This window comes from Hypanus sabinus, chromosome 11 (genome assembly GCF_030144855.1).
Source record: "Hypanus sabinus isolate sHypSab1 chromosome 11, sHypSab1.hap1, whole genome shotgun sequence".
NCBI classification, from domain to species: Eukaryota; Metazoa; Chordata; class Chondrichthyes; order Myliobatiformes; family Dasyatidae; genus Hypanus; species Hypanus sabinus.
Window position 1 is genome coordinate 5,182,543 of NC_082716.1, and position 26,595 is coordinate 5,209,137.

The 26,595-nt window shown below is 43.8% G+C and overlaps 1 protein-coding gene across 1 annotated transcript in view; it reads left to right on the plus strand.

The window, feature by feature from the left end:
* The first annotated feature begins 9,252 nt into the window (after window positions 1–9,252).
* Window positions 9,253–26,595, plus strand: part of LOC132402327 (di-N-acetylchitobiase-like) — a 33,292-nt gene continuing 15,949 nt past the window's right edge. The window contains exons 1-3 of the mRNA XM_059985206.1: window positions 9,253–9,339; window positions 12,621–12,759; window positions 23,736–23,944. Coding sequence (XP_059841189.1) covers window positions 9,253–9,339; window positions 12,621–12,759; window positions 23,736–23,944 — 435 coding nt within the window. The remainder of the gene's footprint in view (window positions 9,340–12,620; window positions 12,760–23,735; window positions 23,945–26,595) is intronic.

Sequence of the window (26,595 nt, forward strand, 5' to 3'; positions counted from 1 at the left end):
ACCCAGCCGGTATATAAGGTGTTGTTCCTCCAACCTGAGTGTGGCTTCATTTTGACTGTAGAGGAAGCCATGGAGAGACATATCAGAACAAGAATGGGACGTGGAATTAAAATATTCCAAGTCGGGTCTCACAGTGCCTTACAGAGCCTCAACATCACATCCCTGCTCTTACATTCAGTTAGCTGGCATGCTCCCAGTGTTAGCCCAGAATATATTTAAGCTCTGCAGCTGAAATATTAATGCACTGTTCCCATAGAAGCTACAGGTCACGACAGTAAAGGAGGTATCAGTGGGAGCAAGCTGCAGCTCCTCACTAAGTTATAGCAGCTCTTCAATTGTTATCCAGCTGGCTGAAGAGAAGAAAACCCCTGATCTGAAACTGTACCCAGTCATGGGGAAGGTTTCGGAATTGTTGCACCTCTGTTCTTTTCCTGATCCTTAGGGTTCTTTTTGGGGTCCAAGAATGGCAAGGAGTCTTAATTCTTAATGATGATTTACTTCAAAGTTTAAACAAAGATACAGACATTTAAATCTAAGGGAAGAGCTGAGAAGCAAAGCAGAGATTCAATGAAAAGCAAAGATGGAGAAGGCAAATAGTTGAAAGAAAAAGATGAAGATGGCATCTGAGAAACCCATTGCCTTTATATTCAAGATAATAAATAAAATTCCTTAGAAAAGAATAAATGGTTGTATGCTTGTAATGTGCTAACAATTAGCCAATGAAAAATAATAAAGGCGATAAACCGTTATATAGCCGCAATACCACTTTCTGCCAGTAATTGGGGATGAACCACCACAGACTGTGAAAAATATGTGAAGTTATTAAAAAAGTACAGAATATAATTAAACTACAACTTCAGGCTTACATTAATCCATTTAAAAATATTTAAAAAACAATGGATTCCAACAGTAGTAAACACCCAGGAAAGATCTGGAGCTGGAGTCCCTAAGGCAGTCCAACGTTGAGTTCAACACTGACTGGCAACTCCTGCAATGCTGCTGTGCCAAACTGTTTCAGTCTCTGCTGTTCTCTTGGATGCATCAGCTGCGTTGAGTGGGGAAGCCTCCTGCACGAGCACTGTGTAAATTCTCCTATGCCTGCTCTGCGTGCTCCTGTTCCTTCCCACGTTCCAAAGGCTTACAGGTTCAGTTTTAGTGAATCGTGCTCTAGCTAAATTGGCACCTAATGCAGCCAGAGGAAATTTAGCATGGTAGCACAATGCTTTACGGCGCTAGAGACGCAGGTTCGATTCTCGCCACCATCTGTAAGGAGTTTGTATGTCCTCCCCGTGAAAACGTGGGTTTCCTGTAGGTGCCCAGAGATGTACTAGTTAGTAGGTTAATTAATCACAAGAATATAATTGAGGGAGTTTTCAGTATAAAGATGACCTTGAGTTCTTTGTTCTTTGTTTTCTTCTTCAATTCTTCCTTTATTCTTTCCGACTTACAATAATGCAAGATGGTTACAGTTACTTCTTTATATCAACATCTCGTAAAATGGCTATTAAAGACAAGAATCACATTCTTGTGCTTCCAAAGAACCTTCTTTACAACATAATCCTTTTATCAAGGATCAATTTTATGAGCCGTATACATTTACAGAAATTAGGGATTTGCTGTGGTGTGTGGGGCAACATGCAGCAATAAACAACATTCAACAACTATAAAGAATGAAGGATTGTTTGGTGCTGCCCTCCAGTGTTCGATCGGTTCCTCATATGATAACCCTTTCATTCCTGCAATCATTCTCATAAACCTTCTCTGGGCCCTCTCCAATGTCAGCATATCATATCCTTTCTTCTACCTTCTTCCCTCCTTGAAAAGAGCAATGACGTTTTCCAGTCCAACAGAACCATGCCAGAATTTTGATAGATCATTAATAATGTCTCCACAATCTCTTCAGCTACCTCTTTCAGAACCCTGGGGTGTAGTCCATCTGGTCCAAGTCTTTTCTCTGAAATCGTAACCATATGTCCTATTTGTGCTGTAGAATATCTGCAAAGTGCAGTGTGTTGGTGGTAATATGTTTTCTACTTGGCCCTGGAGAAACACTGCTTCATTTGGATATATTCATGATTGGTTGTTGACAATTAAACTTCAATTTAAAACAGTAATATAACGATAAAGTTAGAGTTTAAAGTACGGGTATGGAGTAAAATGAGGATAAATACATAAATAGCAGTATGTATTTAGAATGTGTAAAGTGTTATAAAAATGGTTCAAAGTGTTTACAATGCAGTGACTGAGGCAATAGCTAAAGGGGGCTGGGTAGGTGACTGAATAGAATGGTTGATCAGATCTTCAGAGTTAACATAACTAAATTGAAGATCAATAACTATGCAGTTTCAGAACTAACAGATTTTCTGGGCCATTGGATATTAAAACCCTAAGACATTTTCATTTTGCTGTCTTTACAAGTTACTCAGTCGTACAATAAAATGTTGAGCGAACACAATGGGTTTAAAGGGTACAGAGAGTATCCAGACACACCAGACACTGGTTCGAGCCACACATCTATCCACATTCCACCTTGGTGTTGCACTCTCCAGCCACCTATTTTCCAAATACTGAGACCTCTACTCAATCTCCACACTCTCCCTTCAGATGGACCTAAAATTCCATATCAGAACATAGAACATATAACTGTACAGAACAGTGATAGGCCCTTCGGCCCACAATGTCTGTGATAACCACAATGCCAAATCAATCTGCATAGACCACAAAACCATGTGACAGAGAAGCAGAATAGTGCCCTCACTGAGGTGTTGTGACTTCACTAAACAGTCAGTCAAACTCCACACAAAAATAACGTGAGAATCGAAATTTAGCCTCCCAGCTCCTTGGGTTTATTGCAGACTCAATAGCATTATCATCGTGAATAAGGAGAGAAAAAGCAAAAATTCAGCTGGGAAACAACAGGATGGCTTTAGATAGAAATTTCTTTAGTTCCTGGCATAAGCATCTGCCTTTCTGCCAGCCAAAGTGCTTTCCTACTTCCTATTTCCTGACTGGACAGGAAGTGACCTAGTACAGTTCTGAAACTGTTTATTTCAAAATAAAAGCTGAATGTGTTTAATCACATAGAAAACAAAACATAAATCAATTTAAAAGGCAAACACGAGGAAATCTGCAGACGCTGGAAATTCAAGCAACACACACAAAATACTGGTGGAACACAGCAGGCCAGGCAGCATCTATAGGGAAAAGCGCCGTCGACGTTTCGGACTGAGACCCTTCATTAGGACTAACTTTGGGACTATAGATGCTGCCTGGCTTGCTGTGTTCCACCAGCATTTTGTGTGTGTTACGTAAATCAATTGCCTGAAGAGTGAAACCAGCAGAATTAGGACAGCCAGACCATCAGGTCTGTTCTGCAATTCTAACATGGCAGATTTATTATCCTCTCAGTCCCATTTTCCTGCCATCACCCTGGAATCTTTGATGCCCTGATTAATCAAGAACCTATCAACCTACACCTTAAATAGACCAAATGACGGCCATATTCCACAGATTCACCACCCTCTGACTAAAGAAACCCTTCCTCTTCTCTGTGCTAAATGGACACACCTTTATTCTGAAGCTGTGCTCTCTGGTCAAAGACTCACCAACTATAGGAACTATCCTCTCCACTTCCACTGTATCTAGACCTTTCAATACTTGATAGGATTTAATTAGTTCTCCCTCATTCTTTTAAATTCCAGCGAGTACAGTCCCAGAGCCATCAAACAGTCCTTATACGTGTATGATCCACGTGCCTCCAACTTGTCCAGCACCCTCTTGAACACCACTCTCCACTCCCACCTTTGCCAGCCTGTTCCAGGCACCCACCAATTCTGTGCAAAAAAACTTATCCTGTACATTCCCTTTAAACTTTCCTCTCTGCCCTTTGACAGTTCTTCCCTGGGGTAAAGATTTTGATTGCCTCTCTATTCCTCTCATTTTATAAAATTCTATTAGATCTCCTCTCAGTCTCAGATGTCCCAGAGAAATCAATGCTAGTTTGTCCATCTTATCCTAATGACTCAGACTCTCTAATCCAGGCAGCATCATGGAGACCCTTTAACCATATAACCATATAACAATCACAGCACGGAAACAGGCCATCTCGTCCCTCCTAGTCCGTGCTGAACTCTTACTCTCACCTAGTCCCACCTACCCGCACTCAGCCCATAACCCTCCACTCCCTTCCTGTCCATATACCTATCCAATTTTACCTTAAATGACACAACTGAACTGGCCTCTACTACTTCTACAGGAAGCTCATTCCACACAGCTATCACTCTCTGAGTAAAGAAATACCCCCTTGTGTTTCCCTTAAACTTCTGCCCCCTAACTCTCAAATCATGTCCTCTCGTTTGAATCTCCCCTACTCTCAATGGAAACAGCCTATTCACGTCAACACTATCTATCCCTCTCAAAATTTTAAATACCTCGATCAAATCCCCCCTCAACCTTCTATGCTCCAATGAATAGAGACCTAATTTGTTCAACATTTCTCTGTAACTTAAGTGCTGAAACCCAGGTAACATCCTAGTAAATCGTCTCTGCACTCTCTCTAATTTATTGATATCTTTCCTATAATTCGGTGACCAGAACTGAACACAACTGTACCAGTTCTGCACCCTCTCCAAAGACTTCACATCTTCCCTGTAATGGGACACCTAGAACTGCACACAATACTCCAACCCAAGTTTTACAAATCTGCAAGATATTCTTAAACTCCTTGTAACAAGCAGTAAATGCGAGCAGGGTATTTCCTTCCTAGATCTTCAGAGAACTTTTTTCCTCCTCTTGACTAGATGTTCCACATCTCTTGCCAACCCTGGTTCCTTCGCCCTACCATCCTTTCCCTGCCTCAAGGGGGCAAACCTATCCAGAGCCCCGTGAAGAGTTTCCAGAACAACCTTCACATCTCTGGAACTCCACTTACTGAATCTCTTTGAGGATGTAACGAGCACAGTGAGTAGAGAGGAACAGATGGGTGTTATTTACTTGAATTTCCAGAAGGCGTTCGATAATTTGCCACATAAAAGAGTTATCCATAAGATAAGGAGTTGGGGTGATGCATTAGCATTGATAGTGGATTGGTTAACTAATAGAAAGCAGAGAGTCGGGATACATGGGTGTTACTCTGGTTGGCAATCAGTGGTGAGTGGTGTGTCGCAGGGGTTGGTGCTGGGCCCATAACTGTTCACGGTACGCATTAATGATCTGGAAGAGGGGACCGAGTGCAGTGTATCTAAGTTTGCTGATGATACTAAATTGAGTGGAAAAGGAAATTGTGCTGAAGGTATGGGGAGTCTGAAAAAAGATATAGATAGGTTAAGTGAGTGGGCAAGGGTCTGGCAGATGGAGTACAATGTTGGTCAATGTGGGGTCATCCACTTTCAAAAGAAAAATGTAAGAGCAGATTTTTGTTTTAATGGTAAAAAATTGCAGCATGCTGCTGTGCAGAGGTACCTGGGAGTGCTTATGCATGAATCACAAAAGATCAGTTTGCTGGTGCAACAGGCGATCAAGAAGGCAAGTGGAATGTTGGCCTTCATTGCTAGAGGGATTGAATTTAAAAGCAGGGAGGTTATGCTGCAACTGTACAGGGTACTGGTGAGGCCACACCTGGAGTACTGTGTGCAGCTCTGGTCTTCTTACTTGAGGAGGGATATACTGGCTTTGGAGGCGGTGCAGAGGAGGTTCACCAGGTTGATTCCAGAGATGAGGGGGTTAGACTATGAGGAGAGATTGAGTTGCCTGGGACTGTACTCGCTGAAATTTTTTCCATAGATAGGTGAGAGTAGAACTAGGGGACATAACCTCAAGGTTCAGGGAAGTAGATTTAGGACAGATATCAGGAGAAACTGCTTTTCCCAGAGAATGATAAATCTGTGGAATTCTCTGCCCAGTGAAGCAGTGGAGGCTACCTCAGTAAATATATTTAAGACAAGGCTGGATAGATTTTTGCATAGTAGGGGAATTAAGGGTTATGGGGAAAAGGCAGGTAGGTGGAGATGAGTCCATGGCCAGATCAGCCATGATCTTATTGAATGGTGGAGCAGGCTCGATGGGCTGGATGGCCGACTCCTGCTCCTTCTTAATATGTCTTATGTTCAAGTTCCTGCAGAATAGCACCAGAATTAGCTCTCCCCTAATTAACTACTTGCCCATTCCATCTGCTTATATACCTCTCCAAGGCTACTGGAAAGGTCAACGGGTTGTGGTCAATCTCTCTGAAATGCTCAGCCACTGACCCCTGAGCTGGTTCAGTGCTTAGTACCAGATCTAGTATGACCTCTTCTCCAGTCAGCCTGTCTACATATTCTTCCTCCTGCAGATAGTTTGATTCTCTTGAAAGTCAATATTTCCCACAAGGTTCTCTGATTCCTTTTTTTTCATAATTCTAAAATTTTGCTCATTTTTAAGCTTGAAGGAGGAAAATAAAGATGTGAATAAAAATTTAAATTATTTTAAATAAAATTCTAAACTGAATGAAATTGAGATTTCATTCTAAATTGAATGAAAGATGCATCTGAGGGGTAGCTTTTCCACACAGAGGGTGGTGACTATGTGGAATGAGCTGCCAGAGATATTGGCTGAGGTGGGTTCAACAGTATCATTTAATATACACTTGGATAGGTGCATTTTCGCGAACATTTGGTAAGGTGGCTGTATGTTCGAATGCAGCGGCTTCAATGGGTCAACTAAAGATGTTATTGTCCTTTTTAAAAGTATTTTTTATGATTGCAAAACCCTGCTAGACATTAAGAACTTAAAGTACTGCAGGTCTGCCCCATCAGCAAGTTGCTCATTGGCAGAGAGACTGAAGGAGCTGGACTTGGTGCAAGTTGCATTACTGTGCATTAGAGAAGCATTGGTGCAGTAAGAAGGTATGCAGTCCAACAACAAGTTATCATAAGACCATTAGATATAGGAGCAGAAGTAGGCCATTCGGCCCATGGAGTCTGCTTCACCATTCAATCACGGGCTGATCCAGTCATCCTCACTCCCCTGCCTTCTCCCCAGACCCTTTGATGCCCTGGCTAATCAAGAACCTATCTAACTCTCCTTAAATGCACTCAATGGCTTGGCCTCCACAGCCGCTTGCGGCAACAAATTCAGAATCAGAATCAAGTTAATTATCACTGGCAGGTGACGTGAAATTTGTTAATTTAGCAGCAGCATTTCAATGCAAAACATAATCTAGCAGAGAGAGAAAATAAATAAATAAATAAATAACATAAAACATAAAAAATAAACAAGTAAATCCATTATGTATATTGAATAGATATTTTTAAAATGTGCAAAAACAGAAATACTGTACAGTATACTCAAAAAGGTGAGGTGGTGTCCAAAGCTTCAATGTCCATTTAGGAATCGGATGGCAGAGGGAAAGAAGCTGTTCCCAAATCGCTGAGTGTGTGCCTTCAGTGAGAAACAGTGAGTAAAGGGCATGCCCTGGTTGCTGGAGGTCCTTAATAGTGGATGCTGCCTTTCTGAGACACCACTCCCTTAAGATGTCCTGGATACTTTGTAGGTTAGTACCCAAGATGGAGCTGACTAGATTTACAACCTTCTGCAGCTTCTTTCGGTCCTGTGCAGTTGCCCCTCCATAACAGACAGTGATGCAGCCTGTCAGAATGCTCTCGATGGTACAACTATAGAAGTCTTTGAGTGTATTTGTTGACATGCCAAATCTCTTCAAACTCCTAATAAAGTATAGCCAATGTCTTGCCTTCTTTTTGACTACATCAGTATCTTGGGACCAGGTTAAATCCTCAGAGATCTTGACGCCCAGGAACTTGAAGCTGCTCACTCTCTCCACTTCTGATCCCTCTATGAGGATTGGTTTGTGTTCCTTCGTCTTACCCTTCCTGAAGTCCACAATCAGCTCTTTCGTCTTACTGATGCTGAGTGCCAGGTTGTTACTGTGACACCATTCCACTAGCTGGCATATCTCACTCCTGTACACCCTCTCGTCACCACCTGAGATTCTACCAACAATGGTTGTATCGTCAGCAAATTTGTAGATGGTATTTGAGCTACGCCTAGCCACACAGTCATTCCACAGATTTACCACCCGCTGACTAAAGTAATTTCTCCGCATCTCAGTTCTAAATGGATGTCCTATAATCCTGAAGTCATACCCTCTTGTCCTAGAATCCCCTACCATGGGAAATAACTTTGCCATATCTAATCTGTTCAGGCCTTTTAACATTTGGAATGTTTCTATGAGATCCCCCCTCATAGTTACTTTCCTTGTGATTGCAAGATCCTGTTGGATTTGTTAATGAAATACAATAGAATTTATGAAAAACTAACATCAACAAAGTCCGACCAACATCCAATGCTACAAGCCCCATTAACTGATTTATTGGTGGACTATGAACTACGGAAGATTGGGCTTGGAGGGATAAGATGTGAACCCAAGAAACTGGGCTTTCTGGGAGAGCACCGTGTTCAGAGTGGAGAGGTTGGGCTGACCAGCTGTATTGCTCTGTGATTCAATGACTGTCATTCCTCAGGTGGCATGGTAGCATAGCGGTAATTGCAATGATTTACAGCACCAGCAATCAGTGATATGAGTTCATTTGGCGGTAAGGTGCTAATACATTCTCCCCATGATTGCGTGGGTTTCCCCCGTGTGCTCCGGTTTCCTCCCACGTTCCAAAGACATACAAGCTACGGTTAGTGAGCTGTGGGTATACGACATCGACACTGGAAGCAACAGTCCATCCTCAGCATGTGTTGGTCGTTGACACAAACAACACATTTCCCTCTTTGTTTCAATGTTATGAAGTACATGTGACAAATGAATCTAATCTTTTTTTCTTTATGATTATTGCCCAGGTTACAGTGGAAAGATATAAAAGGTGGAGATAAGTTACAAATCATGGTTTTGGGATGAACTTTGCCAATATCTGTGAGGGAGGAGGATTCAGGTTCCTGGGATGAACGTTGGCCCAATTAAGGAGAAAGCAAGGGTGGTGAGTCAGTTATAACTATTATTCAAGGCTGTGAGAGATGAGAGATAGTAACTTACCCTACAAAGTTACATTCGAAAGCATGAATTTTACGTCAATATTTCATTGTTACCACATACAGAGAGATAGAGAGACAACAGAGGAGTCATTCTCAGCCGTGTACAGATTACTGGAAATAAGTCTCATTTCTGGTGGAGTTTGGACGGAGGGGATGGTCTGGAGTTTGGAATTGGTGCTGGGTCTGTTCATAACCGCACTGTGGATCCACAGTATCAACATGCAAGTTAGCTTCAAATCAGATTGCCCGTGTGATGATACAGACTTGTGCCGGCCTCTCCGTCGAGAGAATCAGGCGGAAATCGAGGTGAGTGATGAGGTCTATGAATTGCTGAGTGTAAGTGGCTATGTTACTTTTTGCCTCTTGGACGGCAATGGGCAGCGACATTTAAATAGGAGCTCCTTCTGTGTTCAAGGTAAATTTATTTTCCAAAGTATGTATTATATTACCATGTACTACCCTAGATTAATTTCCTTAGAGGAATTTACAGGAAAGTAAAGAAATAAATAGAATTTATGAAAAACTATACATAAACAAGGTCTGACAAACAACCAATCTGCAAATGAAGACAAATTGTGCAAATAAAAAATAAATAATACTGAGAACATGAGTTGCAAAGAGTGGTTGAAAGTGAGTTGGTAGGTTCTGGAATCAGTTCTGCGTTGTGCTGAGTGAAGTTAGCCATATTGGTAAATCATTCGGTAGAAGGTACAACTGCCTCAGGACTTGCAACACCAGGTTCAAGAACAATTACTACCCCTCAACCATCAGGCTTGTGAACATTTATTCTGCTTCTGGTGCTCACTGATGGTCTCACTTTAAGGACTCTTTGTTTTGTGATTTCTAACTCATTATTTATTGTTGTAAAGGGGGTTTCTTCTTTTTTCTTTGTTACTGTGTATGTAATCAAAAGGGCTTCTTTGTTTTGTTAAAATGCTCCTTTGTTGCGAGAGAGTGCTGGAAGCTTGTTTGGGTTAAAATTTACTGATAACGAGAATTGTATTCCTTTGTAAACCAATTGGGGTTAATGTTGTTCTTTCTTCTGAGTCTGTAAGCGGTTGTTGACGGGCTTTTGGGCAAATCGGCGCAAGGGGGTTGAGAGAGAGGACGAAATGCTGTAAGCTGGGTGAGAAACGGACCCCAAGCGGGGGTCCGAGGCCAGGAGGTACTCCGAGGAGGGGGGATGAAGCTAGCTGTGCTTGGTTGATCACTGGGAGGGTCCTGAGCTGCGAGTCAAGGAGTTCGGAGGGGATCGAATGGTGGCCAGAAGATTTCAGTAATTGAGCTCCAACGGTTGTGCATGAAGTGGTTTGGACTTTGATAAGTTTGGCGCCTTTTCTTTATTTTTTTTCTCTTCATATATACTGTATCGTTATTAATCACTTAGTTATAGTAACCTTTATAAATTGTACTCATTTAATCGCATATGGTGTACTGTCTGTTTTTGGGCGAGGCGGGGACATCACACAGCATCCACACCAGCTGATTACCCAGTTTGGCGGGGCCGAAGGCTGCTCCCCCTAGACGAGAACGAGCTGAGCCAGCCTGAGGCGACCCGGGGGTTACATTGTTATTTATTTCTATTTACATTTGTAGTTTGTTGTTCATTGATCCTGTTTATAGTTACTGTTCTATAGCTTTGCTAAGTATGCTTGCAGGAAAAAGAATCTTGGAGTTGTATGTGGTGAAATGTATGTATTCTGTTAATAAAGTTTACTTTGAACTTTGAACTTGTGGTTCAGGAGCCTGATGGCTGGATGGCTGTAACCATTCCTGAACCTGGGGGATTCTGTACCTCCAGGTACTGAGAAGAGGACATGGCCTGGATGGAGAGTCAGATCCATGATACCATTCAATGAAAGCTGTAAATAAACATTTACAAAATTCAATTCAGGAACATTAAATTCAGGTACATAGTCAGCGATATTACTTTGAATTCAGGTAGATAGTCAGTGATATTACATTAAATTCAGGTATGTATACAGTGATATTACATTGAATTTGGTTATGAATTTATTGATATTACGTTGAATTCAGGTATGTACTCAGTGATATTACATTGAATTTGGGTATGCATTCAGTGATATTACAGTGAACTCAGGTATGTATTCAGTGATATTACATTGAATTCAGGTTTGTAGTCAGTGATATTCCATTGAATTCAGGACAGCAACAAAAGACCATAAAACCATAAGACACAGGAGCAGAATTAGGCTATTCAGCCCATCAAGTCTGCTTCAGCATTATATCATGATTGATTTATTTTCCCTCTCGACCCCATTCCCCTGAATTCTCCCTGTAATTTTTGCTCCCCTTACTAGTCTCACTGACTAAATTGATGAACGCAAGCCTGTGGATGTTTCTACATGGACTTTAGCAAGTCCTTTGACAAGGTCCTGCATGGGAGGTCAGTCAAGAAGGTTCATTTGCTTGGCATTTAATGTAAGGTAGCAAATTGGATTAGACATTTGCTTTGTGAGAGAAACCTGAGAGCGATAATAGAGGGTTGCTTCTTTGTCAAGTGGTTGCTAAAGGTTTTGGTGCTGGGCCCATGTTTGTCATCTATATCAATGATCTGGATGATAATGTGGTTAACTGGATCAGCAGATTTTGCAGATGACACCAAGATTGGGGGTGTAGTGGACAGTGAGGAAGGCTATCATGGCTTGCAGAGGGATCTATATCAGCTGATAAAATGGGCTGAAAACTGGCAGATGGAGCTTAATGCAGATAAGTGCGAGGTTTTGTGCTTTGATAGGACCATCCAGGACACAGTTTGTTGGCAATAGACAATTTAAATGGTTTTGCATGGACTAGACAGGCCAAAGGGCCCATTTCTGAGTGGTGTTTCTCTATGACTATGATAGATTACCTTGAGATTCAATTTATTGAAAATAAAGTAATAAAAGAGTTTTATGAAAATTATATATAAACTAAAACTGACAAACAACCAATGTGCAAAAGGAGACAAACTGCATAAATAATAAATAAATACATTATACTGAGAACATGAGCGGTAGAGTTCATGAAAGTGTGTCAGCAGTTTTTGGAATCAGTTCAGTGCTGTGGTGAGTGAAGTTATCCACGGTGGTTTAGGGACCTGATGGATGAAGAGTAATAACTGTTTCTGAACCTGGTGGTGTGGAAGATTATTCCTGAAGATTGTAGAGAGAAGCAAGCATGGCCTGAATGGTGTGGGTCTTTGATGATGAATGCTGCGTTTTTGTGGCAGTGCTCCTATTGGATGTGCCCAGTGGAGGGGAGGGCTTTGCCTGTGATTGACTGGGCTTTCATCCACCATCATCTTTAGATTTATCTGTTCATGGGCATTGGTATCTCCCTACCAGGCCATGAGGCAACCCGTCAGTACACTCTCCACTGTGCATCTACAGACATTTGGACAAAGTTTTAGGTAACATGCCAAACCTATGCAAAAAATCCAAGGAAGTAGAGGTCTGCCGTGTCTTCTTTGTGATGGCCTTCTTGTAATTGTTCTTTGTAATGCTATATGCTATGCAAATCTATATTATTGTATGAGACTTTGATGTCTTCATTACCTCAGATGGCAGTTTTTGTTTTTATTCAAGGTATTTGCCTTTCACCTTGATCATAGTGATTGGAAGCATTACGACTGGTCGAAGATCACAACATTTGTAGTCACTGAAGACTTTGAGATGGAAGCTATTTGTACTGCTCATGCAAATAACATTCGAATTGTCATGAAAGGTACAGTAACTCATTTAATCACGGTCGAGAGAGTGAATAGTTTGTGATTATAATCTGTAGTTCTAAATGGCCAATTACTGGGTGCCACGGGAGCTTAGCTGTTAGTGTGACACTGTTACAGCTTTGGGCGTCTGAGTTCAGAGTTCTATTCTGTAAGAAGTTTGCACGTCTTCCTGTGAAGTGCCTGAGCTCCCCCTGGATGCTCCACTTTCCTCCCACACAAAGACATACTGGTTAGTAGGTTAATTGGTCATTGTAAATTGTCCTGTGATCAGGCTCAGGTTAAATAGGTGGAATACTGGGAAGTATGGCTTGTTGAGCCAGAAGGACCTGTTCTGCGCAGTATCGCTAAATAAATAAACAAATAAAATATATAAACAAACAAACTAATCAATAAACAATGTTAAGGTGTCAAGATGGAATGAAAGTGTGAATGTGCGAGGAGGTTCTGGGCCTGAGCTTAGAAGAATGGGAAAGATCTCATTGAAACTCATCGAATATTGAAAGGCCGAGATAGAGTGGATGTGGAGAGGATGTTTCCTATAGTGGGGGAGTCTAGGACCAGAGGACACAGATAGAGTGGGTGTGGAGAGGATGTTTCCTTTAGTGGGGGAGACTAGGACCAGAGGACACAGATAGAGTGGATGTGGAGAGGATGTTTCCTGTAGTGGGGGAGTCTAGGAGCAGAGGACACAGATAGAGTGGATGTGGAGAGGATGTTTCCTTTAGTGGGGGAGACTAGGACCAGAGGACACAGATAGAGTGGATGTGGAGAGGATGTTTCCTGTAGTGGGGGAGTCTAGGACCAGAGGACACAGATAGAGTGGATGTGGAGAGGATGTTTCCTGTAGTGGGGGGAGCCTAAGACCAGAGGACACAGATAGAGTGGAAGTGGAGAGGATGTTTCCTGTAGTGGGGGAGTCTAGGACCAGAGGACACAGATAGAGTGGATGTGGAGAGGATGTTTCCTGTAGTGGGGGGAGCCTAAGACCAGAGGACACAGATAGAGAGGAAGTGGAGAGGATGTTTCCTGTAGTGGGGGAGTCTAGGACCAGAGGACACAGATAGAGTGGATGTGGAGAGGATGTTTCCTGTAGTGGGGGAGTCTAGGACCAGAGGACACAGATAGAGTGGATGTGGAGAGGATGTTTCCTATAGTGGGGGAGTCTAGCACCAGAGGACACAGATAGAGTGGAAGTGGAGAGGATGTTTCCTGTAGTGGGGGAGTCTAGGACCAGAGGACACAGATAGAGTAGATGTGGAGAGGATGTTTCTTATAGTGGAGGAGTCTAGGACGAAAGGACATGGACTCAGAAGAGAGAGACATCCACTTAGAACAAGAGATGAAGAGGAATTTCTTTAGTCAGAGGGTGGTGAATCTGTGGAATTCATTGCCACAGGCAGCTGTGGAGGCCAAGTCATTGAGAATATTTAAAGTGAAAGTTTGATAGTTCCTTGATTAGAAAAGGCATCAATGGTGACGGTGAGAAGGCAGGAGAACAAGGTTGAGAGGGGTAATAAATCAGCCATGGTAGAAAGGCAGAGCAGGCTCGATTTGTCGGATTGCCTCACTCTGCTCTTACTCTGTGTTTCATGGTGTTATGGTCCTATCATGGGCACTGGCCTCGCTATTATCAAGGACATCTTCGAAAGCTGATGCCTCAAAAAATCAACATCCGTCGTTAAGGACACTCAGCTTCCAGGACGTGCTCTCTTCTCATTACTGCAGTCAAAGAAGAAATACAGGAGCCTGAAGATCACATTTAATGTTTTAGGAACATCTTCTATCTTTCTGCCATCATATTTCTGAATGGGCCATGAACCTATTACCTAGCGGGTCAGGTGCATGCCAATGGCATACTTACCCACCTAATCAGACACACTTTAGTGGCACACTCACCCAGGTGATCTGACACACTCACCCAGGTGATCTGACACACTCACCCAGGTGATCTGACACACTCACCCAGGTGATCTGACACACTCACCCAGGTGATCAGACACACTCATCCCGCTGATCTGACACACTCACCCAGGTGATCAGACACACTCATCCCTCTGATCTGACACACTCACCCAGGTGATCTGACACACTCACCTGTCCGATCAGACACACTCACCCCTCTGATCTGACACACTCACCCAGGTGATCTGACACACTCACCTGTCCGATCAGACACACTCACCCCTCTGATCTGACACACTCACCCAGGTGATCTGACACACTCACCCGTCTGATCAGACACACTCACCTGTCCAATCAGACACACTCACCCGTCCGATCAGACACACTCACCCCTCTGATCTGACACACTCACCCAGGTGATCAGACACACTCACCGGTCCGATCAGACACACTCACCCAGGTGATCTGACACACTCACAGATTTAATCAGCCACGCTTACCCAGATGATGAGGCACACTCACTATGCTGATGAGGGTCCTTTAAGAAATAGGCCATTTGACCCATTATGTCTGCTCTGGCATTCAATCACAGCTGGTTTATTATTCCCTTCATCCCAGTTCTGCCTTTTTCCTGTAACCTTTGACACCCTGTCTAATCAAGAACCTATCAACCTCAGTTTGAAACCTACCGAAAGTCTTGGCCCGTACAGCTGATGTGGCAATGAATTCCATAGGATCATCCTCCTGAAATTCTCGATAAGCTTCTCCACTATCTACGACAACAGGTATTTTGTTTTATGCAACGGAGACAAAATGCTGGAGGAACTCAGCCTGCATGGGTGCAAAAGTCAAGTCTGCCCGTGTCTGTATGCCAGTAAGATGGCGTCCTTGCCGTCTTGGCGGCCGGCCACTCCGGTTGCTGTTGCTCATCAGTGTTTGCTTGGCGCAAGACAAGCTGGATCGTATCATCTGCAGCCACACTTATTAAGATGAGGAACAACAGCCAGAAAGATGCCGCTGGAAACCTGGAGACATATCATCTAAAACTTTAAGAAACTTCTATAGATGCGTGGAGGAGAGTATTCTAACTGGTTGCATCTCTGCCTGGTATGGAGACGCTAATGTGCAAGGACAGAAAAGCCTACAAAGAGTAGTGGATATGACTGTAGAGTGCTGAATCTATGTTATTCATTTCCTCAGATGGCAGTGGAGGTCATCATTGTGTCTATCTAAAGTGAAGGTTGATAGGTTCTTGATAATCAGGGCATCAAAGACTATTGGGAGAAGGCTGGAGAATAGCGTCGAGAGGGCAAATAAATCAGCCCTGATGGAATGGTCGAGCAGACTCCTCCTATGTCTAGTTTCTTAGCACCAGTTCTGTCTTTTAGAGTTTTCACGTGTTCAGGAGCAGTGAGATAACATTGCAACTCTGTGATGGTAACAGAGAGAAAAGGGCATGCCTTGGGTGCTGGAGGTCCTTAATAATGGACTCCACTCCCTGAAGATGTCCTGAGTACTTTGTAGTCTAGTACCCGAGATGGAGTTATTTAAGTTTACAACCCTTTGCAGCTTCTTTCAGTGCAGTATCCTCCACCCCCCATACCAGACAGTGATGCAACCTATCAGAGTGCTCTCCATGGTACATCAATAGAAGTTTTTGAGCACATTTGTTGACATGCCAAGTCTCTTCACACTCCTGATGAAGTATAGCCACTGGCTTGCCTTCTTTATAACTATATTGATATATTGGGACCAGGTTAGATTCCTAGAGATCTTGACACTGAGGAACTTGAAGCTGCTCACTCTCTCCACTTCTGATCCCTCTATGAGGATTGGTATGTGTTCCTTTGTCTTACTGACATTGAGTGCCAGGTTGTTGCTGCGGCACCACTCCACTAGTTGTCATATCTCACTCCTGTACGCCCTCTCATCACCACCTGAAATTCTACCAAACATCGGTTGTATCGTTAGCAAATTTATAGATGGTATTTGAGCTATGCCTAGCCACACAGTCATGTGTATACAGTATAGAGAGTAGAGCAGTGGGCTAAGCACGCACCCCTGAGGTGTGCCAGTGTTGATTGTCAGTGAGGAGGATATGTTATCACCAATCTGCACAGATTGCGGTCTTCCAGTTCGGAAGTCGAAGATCCAATTGCAGACGGAGATACAGAGACCCAGGTTTTACAACTTCTTAATCAGGATTCTGGGAATGATGGTATTAAATACTGAGCTATAGTCGATGAACAGCATCCTGACATAGGTGTTTGTGCGGTCCAGGTGGTCTAAAGCTGTGTGGAGAGCTATTGAGATTGCATCTGCCATTGACCTACTGTGGTGATAGGAAAATTGCAACAGGACCAGGTCCTTGCTCAGGCAGGAGTTCAGTCTAGTTATGACCAACCTCTCAAAGCATTTCATCACTGTCGATGTGAGTGCTACCAGGTGATAGTCATTACACAGCTCACATTATTCTTCTTAGGCACTGATATAATTGCTACCTTTTTGAAGCAAGTGCCAACTTCCACCCATAGCAGTGAGAGGTTGAAAATGTCCGTGAGTACTCCCACCAGTTAGTTGGAACAGATTTTCAGAGCCTTACCAGGTACTCCATAGGGACCTTCTGCCTTGCGAGGGTTCACTCTCTGTAAAGGCAGCCTAACATCGGCCTCTGAGACAGAGATCACAGGGTCATCAGGTGCAGCAGGGATCTTCACAGCTGTAGTTGTGTCCTCCCTTTCAAAGCGTGCATAGAAGGCATTGAATTCATTATTAACCTTCTTGGAGTCTTGCATGAAGACGCCCAAGTCCCTCTGCACCTCTGACATTTAAAGCTTTTCCCCATTTAGATAATAGTCCACACTATTGTTCCTTTTACCAAAGTGCATTATCATATATTTCCCAGCACTGAATTCCAACTGCCACTTTTTTGCCAATTTTTCCAATTTGTCTAAATCCTGCTAGCAATCACATTGCTTCCCCAGCACTACCTACCCCTCCACCTATCTTTGTGTCAACTACAAACTTTGCCACAAAGCCATCAAGGTCATCTATACATATTGGCTATGTGATGAAAAAAAAGCACAACAGCATCTCTTTTACCTCAGGCGGTTGAAAAATTTTGGTATGAGTCGCCAAATCCCAAGGATCTTCTACAGGGGCACAATTGAGAGCATCCTGACTGGCTGCATCACTGCCTGGTCTGGGAATTGTACCTTCCTCAATCACAGGACTCTGCAGAGAGTGGTGTGGACAGCCCAGCGCATCTGTAGGTGTGAACTCCCCACCGTTCAGGATATTTACAAAGACAGGTGCATAAAAAGGGCCTGAAGGATCTTTGGGGACCTGAGTCATCCCAGCTACAAATTGTTCCAGCTGCTACCATCTGGGAAACAGTACCCAGCATAAAAGCCAGGACCAGCAGGCTTCTTCCACCAGGCCGTCAGACCGATTAATTCTCACTGATGCAACTGTATTTCTACGTTATATTGACTGTCCCATTGTAAATACTATTTGTTACTAATTCCTATAAATTACACATTGCACATTCAAATGGAGGTGTCACATTTTTTACTCCTCATGTATATAAATGGTTTAAGAAATAAAGTCAATTCAGTTCAATCCAATCAATTCCATTATCTAAATCACTGACTAACAATGTGAAAAGCAGTGGTCCCAATACTGACCCCTGAGGAACACCACTAGTTACTAGCAGCCAACTAGAAAAGGCCCCTTTTATTCCCACTCACTGCTTCCTCCCTGTCAGGCATTCCTCTGTGCATGCCAGTATCTTGCCTTTAATGCCATAGGATTTTATCTTGTTGAGCAGCCTCATGTGTGGCACCTTCTGAAAATCCAGGTCAAAGACATTGACCGCTTCTCCTTTGTGCTGCAAGGACGAGGATGAGCCCCAGTTCAGGACACAAGCACGGAGACAGGGTCGAGAGGCGCTAGCACAGTCATGAATGTGGAGCAGATATACAGGAGAGTCTTGACAAGGCTCATGTAGAATATCATGTAGAACCTTAGACAAGGTTCACGTAGAATATCCAGGGAATGGTATGGAGCTAGGAACTGACTGTCCCAAGGGATCAGGAAACAAGGTTGATACACACTAGAATTGACCAACAAACTGGCAGCCTATTGCTGTGACTCTAGGGTTTTTATCCTGCATTCACTGATGGAAAGCAGGTGTGCCATAGTTAATGGAACTGGGAACAATTGGGAATCAGCCGAGGGGATTAAGGCCCAATCAAGGGGATAATAGCAAGATGGGGGATTGCCAGATGGGACCATGACCCTTTGTCTACCCTGCTTGTTACTTAGAAACGTAGAGACATAGAAAACTTACAGCACAATACAGGCCCTTCAGCACACAATGCTGTGCTGAACATGTACCTACCTTAAAATTGCCTGGGGTTACCCATAGCCCTCGATTCTTCTAAGCTCCATGTACCTATCCAGAAGTCTCTTAAAAGACCCTATTGTATCTGCCTCCACCACCATCACCGCAGCCCATTCCACGCACTCACCACTCTCTGAGTAAAAAACTTACCCCTGACATCCCCTCTGAACCTGCTTCCAAGCACCTTAAAACTGTGCCCTCTTGTGCTAGCCATTTCAGCCCTGGGAAAAAAGTCTCTGACTATCCACACGATCAATGCCTCTCATCATCTTATACACCTCTGTCAGGTCACCTCTCATCCTCTGTTACTCCAAGGAGAAAAGCCCAAGTTCACTCAACCTATTCTCCTCTGCACCCTTTCTAAAGTTTCCACAGCCTTCCTGTAATGAGGTGACCAGAACTGAGCACAGTACTCCGAGTGAGGTTTGACCAGGGTCCTATATAGTTGTAACATTACCTCTTAGCTCTTGAACTCAATCCCAATCGAAGAAGGCCAATGCACCATATGCCTTCTTAACCACAGAGTCAACCTGCGTAGCAGCTTTGAGTGTCCTATGGACTCAGACCCCAAGATCCCTCTGATCCTCCACACTGCCAAGAGTCTTGCCATTAATACTATATTCTGTCATCATATTTGACCTACCAAAATGAACCACTTCACACTTATCTGAGTTGAACTCCATCTGCCACTTCTCAGTCCAGTTTTGCATCCTGTCGATGTCCTGCTTATCAAATGCCTTGATGAAATCCATATACACTACATATACTGCTTTACCTTCATCAATATGTTTAATCACATCCTCAAAAAATTCAATCAGTCTCACAAGGCATGACCTGCCTTTGACAAAACCATGCTGACTATTCCTAATCATATTATACCTTTCCAAATGTTCATAAATCCTATCTCTCAGGATCTTCTCCATCAACTTACCACATAAAGGTAAGATGCACTAGTCTATAATTTCCTGGACTATCTCTATGTCCTTTTTTGAAGAAGGGAACAACATCTGCAATCCTCCAATCCTCCGGAACCTCTTCTGTCCCCATTGATGATGCAAAGATCATTGCCAGAGGCTCAGCAATCTCCTCCCTCGCTTCCCACAGTAGCTTGGGGTACATCTTGTCCGGTCCTAGTGACTCATCCAACTTGATGCTTTCCAAAAGCTCCAGCACATCCTCTTAATATCTACATGTCTATATGCTCAAGCTTCTTAGTCCACTGTAAGTCATCCCCATAATTGCCAAGGTCCTTTTCCGTAGTGAATACTGAAGCAAAGTATTTATTAAGTACCTCCGCTATTTCCTCTAGTTCCATATACACTCTTCCATTGTCACTCTTGATTGGTCCTATTCTCTTATGTCTTATCCTCTTGCTCTTCACATACTTGTAGAATGCCTTGGGGTTTTCCTTAATCCTGCCCTCCAAGGCCTTCTTATGGCCCCTTCTGGCTCTCCCAATTTCATTCTTAAGCTCCTTCCTGCTAAATGTATAATTTTCTAGATCTCTATCATTACCTAGTTTTTTGAACCTTTCATAAGCTTTTATTTTCTTCTCGACTAGATTTACAACAGCCTTTGTACACCACGGTTCCTGTACCCTAACATCCTTTCCCTGTCTCATTGGAACTTAACTATGCAGAACTCCATGCAAATATCCCTTGAACACTTGCCACATTTCTGCTGTACATTTCCCTGAGAACACCTATTCCCAATTTATGCTTCCAAGTTCCTGCCTGACAGCTTCATTTTCCCCTTTCTCCAGTGAAATGCTTTCTTAACTTGTCTGTTCCTATCGCTCTCTACTGCTATGGTAAAGGAGATAGAATTGTGATCACTATTTCCAAAATGCTCTCCCACTCAGAGACCTGACCAGGTTCATTTCCAAATACCAGATCAAGTACAGCCTCTCCTCTTGCAGGCCTATCTACATATTGTGTCAGGAAACCTTCCTGAACACACCTAACAAACTCAACCCCATTTAAACCCCTTACTCTAGGGAGATGCCAATCACTATTTGGGAAATTAAAATCTCCCACCACAATAACCCTGTTATTATTACACCTTTCCAGGATCTGTCTCCCTATCTCTGTAATGTCCACAACATCATAGCTCTAACTACTGATCTACGCTCTAAGCTCATCCACTTTGTTCATGATATTCCTTACATTGAAATAGACAGATCTCAAACCATTGGTCTGAGCGTATCCCTTCTCTATCACCTGCCTGTCCTCCCTCTTGCACTGTCTCCAAGCTTTCTCTATTTGTGAGCCCACTGCCCCTTCTTGTGTCTCTACAGTTTGGTTCCCAACCCCCAGCAATTCTAGTTTATACTCTCCCCAGTAGCCTTAGCAAACCTTCCTCCCAGGATATTGGGCTCCCTCAGATCCAAGTAAAACCCATCCTTACTGTACAGGTTACCCCTGCCCCAAAAGAGGTCCCAATGAACCAGAAATCTGAATCCCTGACCTCTGCTCCAATCCCTCAGCCATGCATTTATGCTCCACCTCACTCTATTCCTATACTCATTGTTGCGTGGCATAGGCAGCAATCCTGAGATTACTACCTTTGAGGTCCTGCTTCTCAACTTCCTTCATAACTCCCTATAGTCTGTTTTCAGGACCTCCTCCCTTTTCCTACCTATGTCATTGGTATCAATATGTACCATGACCTGTGACTGTATGCCTTCCCACTTCAGGATATCATGAACGCGATTAGAAACATCCCGGACCCTGGCACCTGGGAGGCAAACTACCATCCGTGTTTCTTTCCCGCATCCACAGAATCATCTATTTGACCCCCTAACTATAGAGTCCCCTATCACTGCTGCCTTCTTCTTCCTTTCCCTACCCTTCTGAACCACAGGGCCAGACTCTGTGTCAGAGGTACAGCCACTGTTGCTTCCCCTAGGTAGGCCGTCCCCCCCAACAGTACTCAAACAGGAGTACTTATTGTTAAGGGGTCAGCCACAGGGGTACTCTCTGGTATCTGACTCTTGCCCTTCCCTCTCCTGGCTGTTACCCACTTATCTGTCTCCCGAGACCCCGGTTTGACTACTTGCTTATAGCTCTAGTCAATCACCTCCTCTCTTCCCCTGACCAGACAAAGGTCATCGAGCTGCATCTCCAGTTCCCTGACGCTAAGGAGCTGCAGCTCGACTCACCTGCCACAGATGTGGCCGTCTAGGAGGCTGGGAGTCTCCTGGATATCCCAGATCTGACACTCAGTACAGAACACCGGCCTAATGTAACAGACATACTTCCTGTTCCTATTCTTCACAAGTAGCTTACCTCGTATCGACCTGTTATCGCCAAAGTCCTGATTGAGACAAAACTCTCCTACTCTGACTCCCTCCACTCTGTTGCCCGCTCTATAAAGCTGTCTTCTTTTTAAACTCTTCCCGCCCATCTAACTCACTGATGTCCATGCACCTGTGCAGTCATGTCTTGAAGAACTCGAACAGATTTGTCAGGCAAGATTTCCCTTCACAGAAACCATGCTGAAACTTTGACTTATGATAAAATTAGTCTCCAAATGCCTCGAAACCTCATCTTTAATCATAGAATCCAACAGTTTCCCAGCCACTGAGGTTAGGCTATCTGGCCTATAATTTCCTTTCTTTTGCCTTCTTCCACTCTGAGTGGAGTGACAGTTGCAATTTTCCAGTCCTCCAGGACCATGCCAGAATCAAGTGATTCTTGAAAGATCATGACAAATGCATCCATTATCTCCTCAGTAACCTCTCTCAGGACTCTGGGATGTAGTCCATCTGGTCCAGGTGACTTATCCATCTTAGGACCTTTCAGTTTGCCTAGCACTTTTTCCTTCTTAATAGCAATGTCACTCACTCCTGCTCCCTGACACTCACAGACCTCTGGCACACTGCTAGTGTCTTCCACAGTGAAGACAGATGCAAAGTACCCATTAAGTTCATCTGCCATTTCTTTGTGCCCCATTACTACCTCACCAGCGTCATTTCCCACTGGTCCAATATCAACTCTCATCTCCTTTTTACTCTTCAGAGAACTGAAAAAAACCCTTGGTCTCCTGCTTTATATTATTGGTTTGTTTGTCCTCATATTTCATCTTCTCCCTCCTTGTAGTTTTTTTAGTTGCCCTTTGTTGGATTATAAAAGCTTCCTAATCATCCAACTTCCCACTCACTTTTGCCACCTTATATGCCCTTTCCTTGGGTGTTATGAAGTCCTTAACTTCCTTGGAATGCTTTGATAGAGACAAACACATTAGGGACATTTTAGCGACTCTTGGATGATAGGAAAATGGAGGGCTGTGTGGAAGGGAAGGGTTAGTTTGATGGTACAACATAGATTGGCACAACATTGCCAGTCAAAGGCTGTGAACTGTGCTCTAAGGTTCTCTGTTTTCTGCAATTCATTGCCACAGATGGATGTGGAGGCAAGGCCATTGGTGTATTGAAAGCAGAGGATTATAGATTTCTGACTAGTAAGGGCCTCAAAAGTTACCGGGAGATGGCAGTGGAATGGGTTGAGAGGGACAATAAATCATCCATACTGGGACGGTGGAGCAGACTTGATCGGCCAAATAGCCTAATTCTGTTTCAATGTCTTATGGTCTTCTGAATAACATGCCATGCAACATTCTGTACATCCCATTTTCTAAATTGTGCTTTGTTTTACCCCTTATCAGTCAGCTTAGCAACGTCTGACATGGAAGACAGAGCGACTCGAAGAGATTGGATCGAATTCATTGCAGACTTTATAAAATACGTATATATGGATGGGATTTATTTGGAACACCTGGAAATTTTTGAGAAAGGGTCCCATTTGTACCACAAATTAACTGAGTTTGTTAAAGAAATTGCCTCATATTTTCACCAAAAGTTACCTGGAACTCAGGTAAAATGGCCGAATGGTGAAGCTTTGTATGACGGGGGCTCACTGCATGCACTCGATGGCCGTTTTATTACCTGTACATCTGCTTGTTAATCAAAATATCTAATCAGCCAATCATGTGGCAGCAACTCAACGTATAAAAGCATCCAGGCATGGTCAAAAGGTTCAGTTGCCGAATATCAGAAAGGGGAGGAAGTGCGACTTTGACTGTGGAATAATTCTGGGTGCCAAACGGTTTGCTTTGAGTATCTCAGAAATTGCTGATTTCCTGGGGTTTTCACACACAACAGTTTCTAGAGTTTACAGAGAATGGTGTGCAAAACAAAAACCATCCAGTGAACAAAAGTTCTGTGGGCAAAAATCCTTTTCTAATTAGAGAGGTGAGAGGAGAATGGCCAGACTGACAGGAAGGTGACAGTAACTCAAATAACCACAAGTTACAACAGGGGAGTGCAGAAGACACAACATGTCACCTGATGAACTGGATAGGCTGCAGCACTTTAACAGCTGCAGGAGATAAAGTGGCCCATAAGGGTACATTAAAAATATAAAAGTATTTTTGGAGACACAGGATGAAACAATGGAAGAACAAAAGAGGGTGGTAAATCTGTGGAATTCATTGCCACAGATGGCTGTTGAGGCCAACTCATTCTGTATATTTAAAGTGGATATTGATTGGTTCTTGATTAGTAAGTGTGTCAAAGTTTATGGGGAGAAGGTAGGAGAATGGAGCTGACAGGGATAATAAGTTAGATATGATCAAATGATGGAGCAGACTTGTTGGGCCAAATGGCCTAATTCTGCTTTTATGTTATAATATCTATAGTCTTAACGACTTGAGGACCTGAGTTATCAGGAAAGGTTGAATAGGTTAGGACTTTATTCCCTGGAGGGAGGGAAATGAGAGGAGATTTGATAAAGGTTTACAGAATTATGAGGGGTACAGATAGGGTAAATGCAAGCAGGCTTTTCCCAGGGAGGTTGGGTGGGACCTGAACTAGAGGTCATGGGTTAAGGATGAGGGGTGAAATATTTGAGGAGAAACTTCCTCGCTCAGTGGGTGGTGTGAAGGAGGAGTGAGCTGCCAGTGGAAATGGTGGATGTGGGTTTGATGGGAACATTCAAGAGAAATCTGAAAAAGCAGATGGAAGGGACAGGTGTGGAGGGGTTAGGGGGTATGGAGGGGTGAGGAGGGGTGAGGAGGGATGTGGAGGGGCATGGAGGGGTGTTGAGGAGCGGGGAGGGGTGAGGAGGGGGTGTGGAGAGGTGAGGAGGGGCAAGGAGGGGTGTTGAGGAGCGGGGAGGGGTGAGTGGGGGCGTGGAGGGGTGAGGAGGAGTGGGGAGGGGTGAGGAGGAGTGGGGAGGGGTGAGTGGGAGCGTGGAGGGGTGAGGAGGAGTGGGGAGGGGTGAGGAGGAGTGGGGAGGGGTGAGTGGGGGCGTGGAGGGGTGAGGAGAAGCGGGGAGGGATGAGGAGGAGCGGGGAGGGGTGAGAAGGGGGTGTGGAGGGGTGAGAAGAGGGTGTGGAGGGGTGAAGAGAGCCGTGGAGGGGTGCGGAGGGGTGTGGAGGGCTCAGGTCCTGGTGTGCATCATTGGGACGAAGCAGAATAAGAGTTTAGCATGGCTGAGATGGGCCAAAGTGCCTGTACTGTGTTGTAGTGTTCAATGTTGGATGTTTAAACCCCATCTCCCATTTCTCCACACATGACCAATATTCTCCGGCATCTTCTGACAACATTCGCGACTGTGAGGTGAGGAGATGGTGCTGTAACGGTTAGTGTGATATTATTACAAAGTCAGCTGTAAGATTGGGATTCAATTCCCCCCACTGTTCGTCAGGAGTTCGTACGTTCTGCCCGTGACCAAGTGGGATTCCTCCATGTGCTCCGATTTCCTTCCACATTCCAAAGACACACAGGTTCCTGTTAGAAAGCTGTGGGCATGCGATGTTGGTGCCAGAAGTGTGGTGACACTTGCGGGCTGAACGCACTATCCTTGCTGATTTAATTTAACACAAAACAATACAGTTCACAGTTTTATCTACGGGTGTCAAATAAAGCTAATCTTTAATCTTCTCTTGAATTACTGGAGGCACCCAGTGTAAAAATAATATGAGACTGATTTCTCGTTGTTCTTTGACCCTCAGATGGAGTACAATGTTGCTAAATGTGAGGTCATCCACTTTGGAAGGAAAAATGAAAGTGCAGATTATTATTTAAATGGTAAAAAGATTGCAGCATGCTGCTGGGCAGAGGGACTTGGGAGTGCTTGTGCATGAATCACAAAAGGTTGATTTTGCAGGTGCAGCAGGCGATCAAGAAGGCACATGGAATGTTGGCCTTCATTGCTAGAGGAATTGAATTTAAGAGCAGAGAGGCTATGATGCAACTGTACAGGGTGCTGGTGAGGCTGCACCTGGAGTACTGTGTGCAGTTCTGGTCTCCTTACTTGAGGAGGGATATACCGGCTTTGAGGCAGTGCAGAGGAAGTTCACCAGACTGATTCCAGAGATGAGGAGGGTTAGACTATGAGGAGAGATTGAGTCACCTGGGACTGTACTCACTGGAATTCAGAACAATGAGAGGAGATCTTAAAGAAACATAGAAAATTACAAAAGGGACAGATTAGATAGAGGCAGGAAAGTTGTTTCCATTGGT